The following is an 18308-nucleotide window of genomic DNA, read 5'->3' as shown; positions in this document are numbered from 1 at the left end:
CTCTGTCAAATGTTAACACAAGGGACTACTGATGTTTAAATCTTAAATAAAACGTAAAGTGCTGGAGAAACTGAGTGGGTCAGGCAACATCTGTCGAGGAAATTAATAGGCAACATTTCAGGTTGGAACCCTTTGTTAGACCCTAGTAATAGGGGGGAGAAAGCTGAAAAAAGGGAGGTGGGGGTGAGACAAAGGCCTGCAAGTAATAGGTAGATACAGTGGATGGAGGGATTTGTTCAATGTTGTTGCATGTCAAGGACAGTCAGATATTTATGAATCAAAACTGTGACTTCAATGGAAATATACAATAGCAAAACAATATACAATAGCAGATTAGTAAGTATCCATGAAAAGAGTTAGATTTCACGTTGAAGATCCTGCAAGGAATGTGTAATATTCTACTTGTACAGAAGGACACAATTCTTCAAGAAATGTATTTCCAAAGAGATAGAAAAATAGTAAGAAAAGGAGATACAAACAAGCCCAGTTGCATTCACTCACTTGCATCATTGTCCTACCTCTTCTCAATTTACAACGTCAGAACGTTATCAGGAAATCGTTGCTGGGTGGTATTTCAATGGGGTTTCAGAAGGCATAGACCAAATTATTTTCTTAAGTGTTTGTCATTAAAATAATTTGATGAGTAGTGAGATACAATTTGTAGGAAAGTTTATCGTAAATATTTTGAACAATTAATAAAAATATGTATGATTTTGCATTTAAATGACACATATTGGACTCACCTGAACAGAATATGTGCTTTGTGCATTACACTCATCAGACACGGTAAAGCCAAAGCTGCCTGAATTTTGGGAATTCACTTTCCAGATGAGAAGTCCAGCAGGTAACAGACTGGCATTCTCTGGTGCAGAATCCAGTGAGAATAGTACAGCTGACCCTTCTGGATCCACTGCCGTGAACTGATACACAAAATTTTCACCGAAAAATGTCTGGAGCTTGGTGGTAGACTCTTGATAAATTGGTGGCTGATTGTCTTCGTGGAATAAAAAGCAAAAGCATTGATAGTAAATCCAATAAAACATTTAGCTATTCCAATTTGCCTTCCAAAAATACAACAGCAATGCCAAAATAAAATTGTAGTGCCCTAATGTGTATGTTACATTGTCACTGCCCCAAACACCAGTCCTGAACCCACAATTACAAACTTCACTCATGACCTCGCTATTGAATAGATGTTTTCATGTTCATGTATCTGGTACCACAACTCTGGGGGAAAGAGAGGGCTATTGGTCAGATGCAATATCGGCCTTGGGGCTTGCTTGATGGCGAACAGAGTAAGAAAACAGTTATGTGGCTATGAATGCCATAAAATTGAATAACCGCTTTGGAGTATTAGCGATTGGGTCCTCAGAGTTCATTAGATAAGAGACCTCTGATGATACTTGGTTTGGGGTAAAGATAATAGAGCAGAGTAAGATAGACCATTCGACCCTAAAAACTGTAGTATGTCATGGCGCCAATTTAGTAGGCAGAAACATTTAAAAAGAAAAATAACAAAAATATGTGAATTGATAGATGAGATATATTCTGCATTTTTATGGTATCATCACACATACTGTTCTCCCAAATCACTGATTACCCTGCGAGAGGCATAGCATACAGCGGGTTTTGTTTATGAAAATGGCGGACGTTATGCTCCTTTGTGCACTACACCTCAGTATAGGTGATTTTGACGGAGTGGTTCATCTTGCTCCTCTAGTATCTTTGGTTTGGGGTCAGCGTCAACAACTGGGGATATGGTGTTGAAGTGGTGGGCGGAGATGGTGGTATCAGTATTTTGGGATGAGAGAGTTTAAGGATAACGGACAAATATGAAATTCAATGAGCTCATGCTTCAGTCTGTCACCATTAAAAAGGCTAATGACATTCATTTCTGGGACATGATTTAATTTCACCAACATGTTCCAAGGAAACCCTACATGGAAAATTAGATCTTTTGACATGATCACATCAAATTTACAACAACACATATCAGTAAGTATGTGGAATTTCTGAAATACTGTAAAATAACTTCAAAATAGTCATTACGGAATAACAATTTGTGGGAGGAACCATTTCAATTGTGTGGTACAGATATAAACAATGCTGAGTGGTCTAATTTTTTGGCATGAATTCCTTAATGAAATTCAGGGTCTTTGAATATAAACTTACTTTCATTAATAGACCAGGTGAACTTGGATATGTTTGGGTTGCACAGCAAACAAAGGCTTGTTGGATTTAGGTCCCCTTCCCCATAACACAATCCATCTATATTGCACGTTTTTTCCTATGAAAACAAATCCATCACATTTGACAAAATATGGGCTATTGACAAATGACTTCAACATTTGATTATGATTAAAACAGTTACCAATTACATGTATTAAGCTATTAAATGTATTAAGGGAGAAGTCATTTTTGGATACTTATACTAAAATTAAGTAAAGGTGATAGCTGGCTGTAAGTCAGTACTCTTAAAGGGACACAATGTTCTGGAGTAACCTAGACAACATCTCTGGGGAACATAGATAGATGACATTTCAGGTCGAGACCTGTAGTGGGTGCGGTCACCGCGGAAATCAGGCCAGATGCCAGGTGAGTAGTAGCTATACTTTATTTCGCAAGGCACACAAACACCGCACTCAAGAACTCATGAGTCGACACACACAAAACCTTTTATAGTCCCAGACCACCTGACCCAAGGGAACTGACCCAGGAAGTGACCTAATCCCTCCCGTCCACTGAGTGCCAAGTGGAATGACCAAGGGAGTAGCCTAGCCCCCGGGCGCCGCCACAGGACCCCCCCCCCCCCAAGAACCGAAGGCACGAAACGGACATTTTCCATGTTCTCCAGAGATGTTGCCTGACTTGCTGAGTTACTCCATGTTCACCTATCCATGTTCTCCAGAGATGTTGCCTGACTTGCTGAGTTACTCCAGCACTTTATATCTCTTTTCCCCATAAGCCAGCATCTGCAGTTTCTTGTTTAGCCAATACTCTTACTTGATTTTCGCTCCCCCGGCGCTGCTGCGCAGGAGTGCCACCGCCGAACCAGGCAACCCTCCCGCAACTGCACACACGTGGATACCCGTTGGGTTCCCGATGTGACATAAGATGGACATGGAAGTATTAGATCAAAATGGCAATGTTTAGTTTATAGGGGATGTGTCCGAAGTAAAGCCAAAACGGTTCACGAGAGCGCAACAATTTGAACAAAACTTAATACTGCACACCGCAGACTAATGGTGAGTAAGGTGCCCCTAAAGTTAATCTACCCCATGACAGAAGGGGGAGGAGTTGTACAGTTTGATAGCCACAGGGAAAAATGATTCCCTGTGGCGTTCTGTACTGCATCTTGGTGGAACCAGTCTGTTGCTGAAGATGCTCCTCAGGTTGACCAGTGTGTCATGGAGAGGGTGAGCTGTATTGTCCAAGATGCTCTGCAGTTTGAGCATCCTCCTCCACTCCAAGACCACCTCCAGTGAATCCAACTCCACCCCTAAGACAGAACCAACCTTCCTGATGAGCTTGTTAATTTTGTTGGGGTTTGTGGCCTTCGCCCTGCTGTCCCAGCACATGACAGCGAAGAAGATGGCCCCTAGCCACCACCAATTGATAGAACATCTGCCACATCTTATTGCATACGGTGAAAGAGCAGAGCCTCCTCAGAAAGTACAGTCAGCCCTGTCCCTTCTTAAACAGTGATAAACATCCAGAAGGCAATTGTAAGATTAGAGAAGGACAAGGTGAAGAGGGGTCTTGGGAAGGACCTCGGATAGTGTCGGATAAAGTGCTTGATAGAATGGCAACAGGAAACTTGTGACAGCTGAGATTAAATGGCTAGGTATAAGCACTGATGCCAGATTTTGTCAGGTTAGCCAAGTGGAAATAAATGCAGGTGAAAGTGCGGCACACTTTCTGTCAGTTAAAATCACATAATTAGTGTCACAGAAGGGAAACTGGCAAAATTGACATCTTATCACACTGGGTTTTACTTCCTGAAGCAAATTAACACTTAAAATATTAAATTCTTCCTCAATATTTAATAAAAGAAAAAAGATATTCCTGATTATTCAAATGAAACAAAACAGTTAGAAGCAAATCTGGCAAGTTATTTCACCAATTGAGAGTGTGGATGCATTTCAGAAGAATAAAGAAATCCAAAGTATTGATGCCAGATTTTGTCGAATTATCCAAGTGGAAATAAAAGCAGTTCAAAGAGTGGCACGCTTTCTTTCAGTTAAAATCATGTTATGTGATATATGTCATTTATTTAAATATCATGATACAGTTGTTTTATTTATAAATGCTCCATGTTCAAGTCTGCTGAGCAATGCCAAAGACCTTGCTCAACCAATTTGCTATCTCCATTCATCTCCTATTCATTTTCACGTACTTTTCCTTCTAATCACTTCCACTCCTTTTATAGTTCTTCAGTGCATGTGCCCACCTGTAGTGCAGTGTAAGCCCTACATTTGCTTCCTCCCCTCAGCCAACCTCTATCAATTCCCTAATAGCACCCTCATCCTCTCCCAACCAGTCATCTCCTGGGAACTCCCACCTTGCTTTCCTGATCACTTCCCTCTTCTTCAAAGCTCATTCCAATTAACACTTCACTCATTTCTTCCCTGATGCCACAGCCCAAAATTAAAATCCTTGCAATTGACAAGTTTCCAAGGGATGTTGAACATATATGTACAGTCGCTGCTCTCATGTAGATCAGGGAGATTTTTAGGGAGGGAATTCAAGAGTTTACAGTTGAGGCACTTATAGATTTTCAGTGATAAAACAATGCATAGTTGTGTTCACGTGATCAAATCAATCTTTATGCCTGCATCTCTTATTTACAATAAAATAAAGCTTGATATTTTAAATTTTGATATTTAACAATCAGATGGCCTAAAAACTATTAGTTAATTTTAAAAAGTAATAACAATTTCAAGCATAACTGTCTTTCAGATGAGATGTTAAATCGAGGCTTTATACAATCCCATCACACTATTTCAAAGCTTCGGAACAATGCTTATCTCTCAACTAATATAAGAGGAGAAAATGTATTAAGTCATTATCACAATGCCTTGTACGAGTATTACTATGCATATATAAACCCCATTTTCCTACATTAAAAATCATGATTACATCTTCAGGAGAATTACTCATTAGCCTTGAAGTGCTTGTAAATACCCTGAGTATGTGAATGGTGCTTGAGGCTACAAGTCTTATGTTTACCAGGCACACAAAATAGAAATAGCAAATATGTGAATTAAATATATGTATGAATAACACAAAATCATCCGAACTTTCATGGCTAGGTTGAAAGACTGCGAGCACAAGGGATGCTATTTGAATGCTCCTCCATAAAGGGTATGGTAATCCTTGGCTGGACAAGTAATATAAGATATACTCGTGTTCTGAGCTTGGCTTTCGATGGCGATATTCCAGCAGTATCCCCAATTATATTTTAAAGGCCTAAACCTTGGCTTTCGACAGTCTGTGTCTAATTTTCTTGAGTTTGGAACAGTGCAGTGCATCCCTATAGGGGAATAATTCCCCTTATATTTATATTAGAGAAACAGAATATTTCTATGTGTTTTGGCAAAAGGCTTGCTTTGAAGATCTTCACTGTGGTAACATATTACTCACCAGATGTCAACTGACGCAGAATACAAATTCAATTCAAATAAATTACATTCTTTTCAACCTTTAAAGTTCCAATTTAAAATCAAGATTTCTCAGTATTCAGGAATTTCAAATTACCTTCAACTTACAAAGTCCAGTTGGAATATTATCACAGATCTGGCAAACTCCATCATAAAGTGTCAAAACCTTCGAATCACTGAACAAGGATCCATCATTTGTAATCTGTCAATTAGAGAGAAATAGGCAACACTTTTGGCAAAAATACTTTGTATTAATTCATCTTTAATTAATCTTGTATTAATTCATCTTGAGTTATCAATACTTTGCAGATTTTATACTTGAGGCATGTCTTAACTCCCAGTTAAAAAATACAGGAAAAATATAATGAAACATATGATTGAATTCATAGGTGACAAATAACAGTGATCGTCTCCAGAGTTCACCTCCTAAATAGTTTCATAACTGAGGATTATGTGTGGGGGTCATACAAACTCTGGGAAGCAAGCAGCTGCTGCTGGTGGAAGATGCAGCTTAGAACTTAGCATGGAATTCAACCCTAGTGGGACTGTCATTTTCCCCCCACATTTTGACTTACATTTCATTTGTTTCCCAGCTGTTTTTGGGTTCAGTTTTATATCATCTCTCGTGCATTACTTTCAAGCATTGCTACTCACCGTCTCTGAAAGTTTTACATGGAATAAAGTGGGTGGAGGACATTCATGAGATATTGGTGAAGGCATTAATAAAATGGAGAAATCGCCACCGTGGCAATGGAAATATCTTCCTAAAACAAAATAACTTCGAAATAAAACAGAATATTTTGGATGTAATGATCTATACACATGTTCTAGGTAGAACTGATTTTAAGTGGCTTTTCTGTTTGGAACTACCAGGACTACCTAAGTGCAAATATGTTCTGGATTTCGGCTCATGCGCTGTAAAGCGGGGAAGCCTGGGATTTACTGACATATTTGGAAGGTGATCATAAACACAAAGAGTTGTACAGCGCATAAATGGTCCTTTTGGCTTACTATGACTATTCCAACCATCATGCCTATCTATACGAATCCCACTTTCCCGCATTAATTCCATGCCCCTCTATGCCTTGCTCATTCAAGTACTTGCCTAAATGCCTCTTGAATATTGTTACTGTTTCTGCTTCCATCACCTCCTATCGCATTTTTTTCCAGATATCAACTATTCTGACTCTGAAAAAAAGTTATTTGCCAAATCTGCTTTAAATATCCTCCCTCTTACTTCAAACCAATTTCATCTAGTTTTAGACACCCCTACCATGGAAAAAGACTCTAGTTATCTATCGTCTTTGCCTTTCATAATTTTATCTAGCTCTATCATGTCATGTCTTATCTTCATTCATTTCAGGAAAACAAACCAGTCTATCCAATCTTCCTTTATACTCCAATGTAGGCAACATCCTTATGAATCTTTTCTGCACTCTTTCTAGCTTGATCACATCTTTCATCTGGTGTGGTGACCAGAACTGCGCACAACACCCCAAGAGGTCCTAATCGATATTTTGTACAACTGTAATATGACATCCCAATCCTTGTACTTATTGGCTCGATTAATAAAGGTAGGCATGCCATTTGTCTTCCTCATCATGCTGTCTACCTGTGTTGCCACGTTCAGGGAAATATTTACTTGTATCCCTAGGTCTCCCTGTTCAGCAACATTCTTCACAGCCCACAATTTGCCGTTTATGTCCTGGCCTGGTTTAACTTCCCAAAATGCATCATCTTGCACTTGTCCAAGTTAAACCCATTTGAATGTTATAGTGCGAGGCCAAGAAAGGATTCTAAAATGAAAATAAAAGAACTGTCCAACAATTTGCTGAGGCCATAATAAATAAGTGGAACTTGAAATGGCAGGATGATGGATGACTAAAACTGTTTATGGGACAGGTCTTCGGCACATATCCACATTGGTTAATGCTTCTGAAGGATGTAAGTAGGGAGAGTAAGTAGGCAAGTAGGTAAGTAACAAGAAATTTCCAGTTGCATGGTTCAATTCTATTGAGGAATTGGAATTCAGAGGCAATGGCAGTATTGAGTAATGCTGTACAATCCCCGGAATTGGAGGTTGAGTGATGAAGAAAATCAAGAGGTCGGACACCATCAGGTTTTCTAACAGGCACAATGTACAATTGTATAAATGGACATGTGCTTTGTTCCATGAATGCGCATATCCACCTGTTAAAAAATTTAGGCCAAATAATTTCAAGATAAAATTAGAATGCTAAACCTTTACCAAAGAAAGAAGTGATGATAACAGGAGATGATGGGGTTTTTTAGGGCCTTACTAGGAAATTGCAGGTTCTGATGCGCAAAAACAAAATTTAGGTTGTAAATTAATTTCAATCCTAATGAATGCTAATAATCAACGGTGGGGAATGCTTTAAGCATTGGTTCTTAGCTAGTTGCATAGATATGGATAACATTAAAAATATGACTAGGAAATTGTGCAATATACTAACAGGTTAATTTTAATTTAAAACCAAATATTGGAGGTAACTGAACAATTAACACTTAAATGCTTGTGAAAAGCGATTACAAAAAATCAGCAAATTCAGCACCAGATATTTTCATTACAATTGAAAAACGAATAATGGATGATAATTATATTGTTCATAGTTGCTAATTTTCATTGAGGTAGGCAACCTCTTATTTCATTATTGGTGACAGTCAGCATCGCTGGTGAGGAAAGCCCTACCTCGCCTGCTGTTAATTATGTGATTTCACTCTTTGGTGGCATAGTAATTTATGTATTAGTTCTGCCTCAAGAAAGGAACAAAAAACATGTAATCATGCCAGTTAGAACTATGTACGACAGAATGAAAACAAGCTTGAGTTCGAGTATTACAATTCCTGGACAAGAAAATCGTATCTAGTTTGTATGATTTAATAATGTAATCAATGACCAAGTGATCTCTGTCAAATAGCTGACAACAAATCCAGTCGTAATGCAAGAAAACTTTATGCAATTGAGAACTTTGGGAAACACATAACCCTAGTCCATGTTTAAGTTACATCTTTCAAGATTGCTACAGTTGCCACATGTCATGTTGCAAAAAGCTGATATATTGGATCAACATTTTTCATATTTTGAAGGAAATCCATCTATCATTTGATAAAAGATGAACGTCCAGCATTTAAACAAAACATCAATATTTTTTCCATATTCTCCCTGCCCTGACAGAATGACATCTCACTCACCCAAATATTGTTTCAGAATAGTTTTCAATTTACTCCTTAAAGCACAGAACATTCCTCACGGATGAGCTCTTGGGTGCGTTGTCAATAAAACTGCATATTTCAGCAGCAAAGTGCAAAAGGTAGAAGAGCCAAGTAGGAAGCAGACACTTCAAGCCTAGTGAAGCACTGACATTTCACATATTTGTGTCAGCTTGCATTGCTAAATTGTGTTGGAATTTTCTGTACAGATTTCTTCAAAAATCTTACCTTTATTTGCCACCTGGCAAATGGTTTGTCTGAAAACATGAAGTCCACAGTCTCAGTTTCCATAGTTATTAAGATTGGAATTGGGCAATCAACCGCTTTGGTGCTCAGGAACTCTGCTTTCGTTGTATGCTTAGCTCCTGGAACCCATTCATTATTTATATACTGTGTTTAACAATAAAAGGAGATACAGACAAAATGAGTTTCACATGGATGTATATGATGATAAATGAATTATATACCATTGTTGTGACCAATGCTACTAAAGAGACAATAAAATAAAATGTAAATATTTTGAGGAAGCAGAGGGATATGGTATACTAGTTCATAGCCTACAGGATAGATCAGTAGCAACATGATACATACTGAAATAAGTTATCTCACAACCAATGGGAAAAATGCGGAAATGGGGGATTGAGAGATGTGAGATTAGTGTATGAAGGAGGGGCTTTACCCTGTTCCTTTCCCCTCCTTTATAACCCTACTCCTCTCCCTCCCTTCGTACACCCATCTCCCATTTCACTTTTTTCTCCCTTTCTCTTCCCAACCCACTGTCCCTTTCCACACACATCCATTCCTCCAGCTTTACATTTCGCTTCGCCTCTCATTATCTGACACTCTTTTGCCTCCTTTTCACCTCTAGCCGTTGTCATTTACTCCACCTATCTGCCAACCTAACCTCCCCTGCATCCATCTATCAGTTTCCAGGCTTTTTCTAGCTTCTTCTCCAACCAGTCTGAAGAAGCATCCTAACTTGAAACATCACCTGCTGGACACAAAATGCCGGAGTGACTCAGAGGGACAGGCAGCAGCTCTGGAGAGAAGTAATGAGTGACGTTTTGGGTCGAGACCCTTCTTCAGTCTGAAAAAGGGTCTTGACCCAAAACATCGTCCATCCCGCTGAGTTACTCCAGCATTTTGCGTCTACCTTCAATTTAAACCAGTATCTGCAGTTCTTTGAGACGTCACCTATCTGTTCCCTCCCTAGATCTACCTGACCCTTTAAGTTCTCTGTGTTTTCTTCACGATTCCAGCATTTGCAGTCCCTTGTGTATCCAACTTCTGTAATGAACGCTATTTAATTAGTCATTTGGTATGTGTATATCAGACATCTAAAAAAGATCCAGAAAGAATACTTAAGACTCAGTAAAAACAATATATTTTCCTAATGCAATACTAAAATAACCCTGACTCCCATTAATATATATATAATTTGAAACTAAATACTATCTCTGCCCATCTCAATGGTCTGTTTACAACAATCTTTCAACTTTCCATCACCATAACATTTTGTTCAGCACATTACTAATGTATTTACTGACAATCTCTTTATTAAGGTGTTAAAATTAAAGTTTCCGGTCGGGTAGATTTTTAACCTATACCCGTATTATGGATGCAAGTCACCAAAGAAGAAAACAAACAGATTGTATTCATCCAGTCCTTTCATGTGCATACGAAGCTTCAAAGTGCCTAATAACCCAAACGGCACTTTGAAGTCCAATCACTAATATAACAGATGGAGCATGCCACTTAATTTGCCCAGAGCAAGATGCTATAAAGAGCATGAGACAATTATGAAATATCCTGTTTTTGATGGTTGTTAAGAAGTAACCAAAACATTTTGCATTGCATATCATTTATAGCATAGCAAAACATGTCCCAAGGCGATTTACAAAGATTTTTAATTATTAAGGGTATCAAGGCAAATGGGATTTAATTCTGCAGGTTAGTATTGAGATAAATGATCAATCAAAATCTCATGTTAAAGGGAGGGGGGGAGGGGGGGAGAGGAGGGGGGAGAGGAGGGGGGGAGAGGAGGGGGGGAGAGGAGGGGGAGGGAGAGGAGGGGGGCAGAGGAAAGGGCGAGAGGAGAGGAGGGGGGGAGAGGAGGGGGGGGAGGGGGGAAGAGGGGGAAGAGAGGGGGAGGAGGGGGGGGAGGGGGGGGGTGAGAGGGGGGAGAGGGAGAAAGGAGGAGGAGGGAAGAGGGAGGAGGAGGGAAGAGGGAGGAGGAGGGAAGAGGGAGGAGGTGGGAAGAGGGAGGAGGAGGGAAGAGGGAGGAGGAGGGAAGAGGGAGGAGGTGGGAAGAGGGAGGAGGAGGGAAGCGGGAGGAGGAGGGAAGAGGGAGAAGGGAGGAGGAGGGAAGAGGGAGGAGGAGGGAAGAGTGAGGAGGAGGGAAGAGGGAAGAGGGAGAGGGGAGAGGGAAAGGGTGAGGGAAGAGGGAAAGAGGGAGAGGGAAGAGGGAGAGGGAAAAGAGAGGGAGGGAGAGGGAAGAGAGAGAGGAAGGGAGAGGGAAGAGAGAGAGGGAGGGAGATGGAAGAGAGAGGAAGAGAGAGAGAGGGGAGAGGGAAGAGAGAGGGAGAGGGAGGAGAGAGGTAGAGGGAGGAGAGAGGGAGAGGGAGGAGAGAGGGAGAGGGAGGAGAGAGGGAGAGGGAGGAGAGAGGGAGAGAGAGGGAGGAGAGAGGGAGAGGGAGAGGGAGGAGAGAGGGAGAGGGAGAGAGGAGAGACGAAGAGGGAAGGGAGAGGGGGAGAGAGGGAGAGAGGGAGAGAGGGAGAGAGGAAGTGGGAGAGGAAGAGGGAGAGGGAGTGGGAGAGGGAGAGGGAGAGAGGATTTAATGCCAAAAACACTAATAAGTGATAAAAGTTTGAATTTCACGACCATTCTGACTGCAATAAATAACAGCAACCTTTCAAAGATCATGCTGATACAAAAGAAGGCTTTACTGCCAAGTACAAGACACCCTGGGGCTATTCCATTCAATAAAATGCATTTTTAAATAAAACATATTATCGATATATTTAAATATTTGCACTAAAAAGTATTTAAAAAACACAAAGGGTTCTATCTTGTACCTTACTACTACTATATATTGGGCATCAATGTCTGGTGTAAATGAGATTCTGCCTGTATTGTAAGAATAAATAACCATGCTTTATTTTCTTTGACTCGGACAAATTAATGAGCGGCCTCAACTTTCCATGAAAAACCCCATGAATTTCTGTATTGATTCGCTGTCAGAATTCTTCAATTCCACATAGTAGGATAGTGTTAATGTACGGGGATCACTGGGCGGCACGGACTTGGAGGGCCGAAAAGGCCTGTTTCCGGCTGTAGATATATGATATGATATGAACTCCTTGATGCTGTGAAAATCCAGCTTTCATAGCAAATTAAAGTAATAATAAACCACCTGCCATAACGAATCACTATTTACATGTATCAATATCTGTAAGTATTACAACAAAAAAATCATCAAAATAAATAAATTAGTCAACATAATTAAAAATAAAATATATATATTCAGAAATATTTTCAGTTTTATGTTCAACAAGGTGAGAATATCTTCTTACATTTCTAAAGTATTAGATATTTCTAAAGATGGTCTATTCTTCCACAATGCAGTCATCTTTAGAAGAATGGTCTTTATGGTGTTAGTACAAATTTATCAACTTCCCTCTTCAGATATTTTAGGGAATTGCAAAAATCAAGCGTTCCCGACATCTCTTAGTGGATATTTTTCAAGAATTTCCATCACTGAAGATGATGGAAAAGGATGAGAGGGGATCTTATCGAAACGTATAAGATTATTAAGGGGTTGGACATGTTAGAGGCAGGAAACATGTTCCCAATGTTGGGGGAGTCCAGAACCAGGGGCCACAGTTTAAGAATAAGGGGTAGGCCATTTAGAACGGAGATGAGGAAAGACTTTTTCACTCTGAGAGTTGTAAATCTGTGGAATTCTCTGCCTCAGAAGGCAGTGGAGGCCAATTCTCTGAATGCATTCAAGAGAGAGCTGGATAAAGCTTTTAAGGATAGCGGAGGCAGGAACGGGGTACTGATTGAGAATGATCAGCCATGATTACATTGAATGGTGGTGCTGGCTCAAAGGGTGAATGGCCTACTCCTGCACCTATTGTCTATTGTCTATTGTCTAACAAACACAAAGAGCTCATCATGAACCAGAACAAACAGCCTACTTTATTGTACCTCATCTATCAATGTTAGGTTCATTACCTTCATTACCGGGCATTATGCCTCCAGTATGTACAGTGTATTCAGAAAGTATTCAGACCCCTTCACTTGTTCCACATTTTGTTACGTCACCAGACCTCCTAACCCTTCCGAGTTGTGAATCTGTGGAATTCTCTGCCTCAGAAGGCAGTGGAGACCAATTCTCTGAATGCATTCAAGAGAAAGCTAGATAGAGCTCTTAAGGATAGCGGAGTCAGGGGGTATGGGGAGAAGGCAGGAACGGGGTACTGATTGAGAATGATCAGCCATGATCACATTGAATGGCGGTGCTGGCTAGAAGGGCCGAATGGCCTGCTCCTGCACCTATTGTCTATTGACCCATTTTTCCCCATTGTCACTGATTCCTTGCCCTCTATCCTCATGCAGCTTGCCAAGGCAGCAATTATCCACGTGGGGACTTGAGTGTTTTTTGAACATCTGAGATTAGTTCTGTGTTCATGGAGTCATTGCTTGATAAGAATTGGGACACTGCATAGGGACACTGACAAATAGCAGTACTAACTGAAGTCAACGTGCACAGAATAAGAACAAACTTGGCAATTTTCTGCTCTGGGTCGCTTAGTGTCTTTACGCACAAATAACAGAATCGTCCAAACTGCGGTGTTTAATATTGTAATTAACATATGATGATCATTTGACATCTCTACGACTGTAATTTAGAAGAATAAGGAACGACCTTATTGAAATTTGCCGAATAGTGAAAGGCCTGGATAGAGTGGATGTGGAGAGGATGTTTCTGCTAGTGGGAGTGTCTAGGACCAAAGGGCACAGCCTCAGAATAAAAGGACATACCTTTAGAAAGGGGGAGGAATTTATTTAGTTAGTGTGGTGAATCTGTGGAATTCATTGCCACAAATGGCTGTGGAAGCCAAGCCATTGGGTATTTTTATAGCAGAGATTGACAGGTTCTTGATTAGTAAGGTTGTCAAAGGTTATGGGGAGAAGCAAGGAGAATGGGGTTGAGAGGGAAAGATAGATCAGTCATTATTGAATCATGGAGTAGACTGGCTTAATTCTTCTCCTATAACTTATGAACGTATTAACTATGACTCCTGTGATATAACACTTAATTTACTGTTATGTCAGACAAGGCTGTCTACTTGTATTATTAAATTTTTATTTATTTTTTCATATTTCAGATACAGCGCGGAAACAGGCCTTTTCGGCCCACCAAGTCCGCGCGGCCCAGCGATCCCCGCACATTAACACTATCCTACACACACTAGGGACAATTTTTACATTTACCCAGTCAATTAACCTACATACCTGCCTTTAACATGGGATGTTTTGCTGGTGGTGCAACCTCTGCTATTTGCCTCAGTAGGTAGCAACCGTATCAGAACCAAAGACTGGCTTCAAGTACAACAGACACCCAAGCAATGCAAATCCATGCCTCTTGAAGAATGTCTTTCGTCTTTCCCTTTTATCACAAGGCATTGTTACATTTTATTACAAACTCACTTCTCGATATTTCATGTTCCCATTCACGTTCCTATTCACTACCATGGAACTTTATCACAGTTTTTGGCTCTATGTTATATGATAATACCACAAAGCAACAGGCCCATAATGCCCATGCCAAACACAATGCCTAGCTGAATTGATCTCCTCTGCTTTCACATGATTCTTATCCCTCCATTCCCTGCATATCAGTGTGCCTATCTAAAATTATTTAAAATCCCACTATCGTGTCTACCTCCTCCAACACCTCTGGCAGCACGTTCCTGGCACCCACCAATCTCTGTGTGAAAAACGCACTCTGCACATCTCCTTTAAACTTTGTCCATCTCACCTTAAAGCCGTGCCATTTAGTCCTTGACAATTCCACTCTCAGAAAAAGGTTCTGACTCTCTACCCTATTTATGTGTCTCATAATTTTTATATGCTTCTATCAGGTCTCCCCACACCCCCCAGCATTCCAGAGAAAATAGTTCAGCTTTGTCCAACATCTCTTTGTAGCTAATATACACAAATCCGGGCTGTATTCTGGTAATCCTCTTCTATATCCTCTCCAACACCTCCACATCCTTCCTGTACTGGGGCGAACTGAACTACACACAATACTCCAAATGCAGCTTAACCAAAGTCCTCAAAAGCTGAAACACGATTTCCTGTCTCTTGTACTCAATGGCCCCAAACGATAAAAGCAAACTTACCATATGTCTTCCTTACCTTTCTGTTAACTTGTATTACCACTTTCAGGGAATGATGAACTTGTACCCCAAGTACCCCAACTTTGTACATCAATGGTCTTGCTTTTAACTGTATATTTTCCCCGTACCTTCTACTTCCCAAAGTGCAACACAACACAAAGTCATTCATTGGCCTCCGGAGTATGCACTGACCAAACAGCTGGGTGATTTCTTCCCAGGAAGGTCTTACTTTTAACTGCCTAGCTTTCATTTCAGCCTAAGTCCCACATTTCTTGTCAGATGGACTATCATGTAATACCATGTACACTGGTGCAAGTGCCCAATTGTCCTTGCTGTATAATCGTTTTCATCCCAGGTAAGCACTCTAACTATCCCAGGCAATTGCTTTGTAACAATAGACTATCATGTAATATTCTGTTGGAATTGTAACCTGTAACTCTGGTCTGCCAGTATCCAAGGGCTTTAGATATGTTGGTGCCTCCTAAGCTGACCTGTTTGAATGGGGCCAGTGTTCCCCAAATTGTTATTGTTTCACCATGGAAGGCCACAATCTTTCAAAAGCACAATCCAATCCATGCAATGCAATCAGAACTATTTGCATGATCACTGGTGCACATTCCTGGTCCGTAATGGACACTATATGACCAGTAAAGGTTTGTACCAACTTGCACATGCTGCCTGAGATTACTTTAGTTTGCACTGGATAGTTTTATGTTATTTAGTTGGCAAGATAAAATCAACATATGGCTCTTAGACAGCTTGGCTTTGATTGCAATAGGTCACTGGAATGAAAAAAAGTATGTCATGTATTATTTTTACTTTGTTCTTAATGTATACTTGCATGGTCAGACTCATGTGATAATAAACTTCTCTCGTAAACTTATCTGATTTCTACTGAATGGCTTTGATAGACGTAGGCTTCACTGGAATTTGCCTTTCTTTTTGTGAGCAGACAAGAGTCCAGTCAAACTCATTCGATCAATATTCTTGGGAAATATATTTTATCAGCTACTATCTCATAATTTGTTCTGCAGAGTGAAAGCCATTATTCCTCCCTTAAATATAAATCACAATTTTACTTTCTCGATGTATTACAATGGAAATATTTTATTTTTAACAGTGCTTGTCATGGCTTGACCATTAAATTTACAGTCCATGTCAGTAAGTGCAAGTATGTGTCACTGTGTAATTTTGTTTACAGTTTTATCTGCTCCAAGCATGAAAGCAGTCTAAAGGGACACATAATTTCAAATCACACTATACCAGAAAGTCCTTACCGCCAAGCTGATAACTTCACACTGGAGATGCGGAGAGTCCCTGAAGCCCAGGCCAAATACTCTGATACTATTGCATTCATAGATTCGAATATCACAGAGGCCATTATTCTCCATATCAGTAATCTCAGGAGGCCGAGCTTAAAAATGGAAAAGCATCCACAATAAATTTGAACTGCACTAAGAAGACATGCTGAAAATCCATTTTAACTGCAAATAGTGATGACTCTTTAATATGGCAAATTTCAATGCAAACACAGATGTTTTCTTTTTATAATGAGAAAAACATAACTTAGTTTTAATTACTTACATTTTTAACTCATTAGAACTAAACATACCTAACACTCACAATTCTCAAAAAGATTTTTATGTCGACCACAGAAGGAAGAAAGACAATGAAAGACAATGAAGGCATTCAAGCAAATGCAAGACATTATAGGGAAGTTTATTTCATATTTACTGGAAAGACAATCATGTATAAATTATTGAATCTATAACAATATCTATAACAATGGTGGCGCGGTAGCCCAGTGGTAGAGCTGCTGCCTTACAGCGAATGCAGCGCTGGAGACGCGGGTTCGATCCTGACTATGGGTGCTGTCTGTACGGAGTTTGTACGTTCTCCCCGTGACCTGCGTGGGTATTCTCCGAGATCTTCGGTTCCCTCCCACACTCCAAAGACGTACAGGTATGTAGGTTAATTGGCTTGGTAAATGTAAAAATTGTCCCTAGTGGGTATAGGATAGTGTTAATGTGCGGGGATCGCTGGTCGGCGCGGACCCGGTGGGTTGAAAGGACCTGTTTCCGCCCTGTATCTCTAACACTAAATAAAACTAAACAACACGCCACCGGGTGAAGCCAGCAATGGCTGCCTCGCCAACCGTCTGTCTGTCCTTTCCTTCTTTGTTTCTGTTTTGTATGTGTTAAATGTATGTATTTTATTGTTTTTTGGCTTGTTTTATGTGGGGAGTGGCGGGGGGGGGAGTTGGGGGAAACTTTTTCTAATCTCTTCCCTGGACGGAGGTGCGATTTTTTCCGTATCGTATCTCTGTCTACACTGCGGCCTAACATTGAGGAGTTGGTGGCCTTTGCTGGAGATCAACCAGGAGTTCCATCGCGGGAGCCTGCGGACTTACCATCACGGAGCTCGCGATCCCTGTTGGGGGTCGTCTTTGGGGCTCCAACCGCGGGAGCCTGCGGACTTTAACATTGCGGCGCCCGCGGTCTCTGGTGAGAGACCGACATCGGGGAGTCCAAGCCGCAGGAGTTTCGATCGCCCCGATGCGAGAGTTTCGATCGTGCCGACGCGGGAGCTTCGATCGCCCAGACTGCGGATGGTTCGACTGCCCAGACCGTGGGAGAGTAAAGAGGAAGGAGATTGGACCTTTCTGCCTTCCATCACAGTGAGGACCATGGGGAATCCGCTGTGGTGGGTCTTTATGTTAACTTTTATGTCTTGTTGCTTATTTTTTAGTATGGCTGCATGGTAATTCGAATTTCACTGTACCTTAATTGGTACACGTGACAATAAATTGCCCTTGAAAACTTGAATATCACCCAATTTATGGTGTAAATGTCACTGCAACCAGCTCATTGAAAACCTTGACAATTGCTATACTGCTGAAACCGTGCACAATCCCAAATAAATTAAAAAACTCAGAATAAGAAATAACACAAATTAAACATTTGGGTAACCTCAAGATGTGCTCTGATATTCTATTCTAAGTGATGATGG

The 18308-nt window shown here is 40.5% G+C and overlaps 1 protein-coding gene across 1 annotated transcript in view; it reads right to left on the bottom strand.

Moving 5' to 3' along the window:
- Window positions 1–18308, bottom strand: part of LOC144595763 (von Willebrand factor D and EGF domain-containing protein) — a 178922-nt gene that overhangs the window by 78035 nt on the left and 82579 nt on the right. The window contains exons 13-17 of the mRNA XM_078403383.1: window positions 16577–16713; window positions 9120–9281; window positions 5758–5862; window positions 2173–2287; window positions 744–994 (exon numbers count right to left, since the gene is read on the bottom strand). Coding sequence (XP_078259509.1) covers window positions 744–994; window positions 2173–2287; window positions 5758–5862; window positions 9120–9281; window positions 16577–16713 — 770 coding nt within the window. The remainder of the gene's footprint in view (window positions 1–743; window positions 995–2172; window positions 2288–5757; window positions 5863–9119; window positions 9282–16576; window positions 16714–18308) is intronic.

Source organism: Rhinoraja longicauda, chromosome 8 (genome assembly GCF_053455715.1).
Source record: "Rhinoraja longicauda isolate Sanriku21f chromosome 8, sRhiLon1.1, whole genome shotgun sequence".
In the NCBI taxonomy this organism is placed as follows: Eukaryota; Metazoa; Chordata; class Chondrichthyes; order Rajiformes; family Arhynchobatidae; genus Rhinoraja; species Rhinoraja longicauda.
This window is presented reverse-complemented; position numbering and strand designations above follow the sequence as displayed.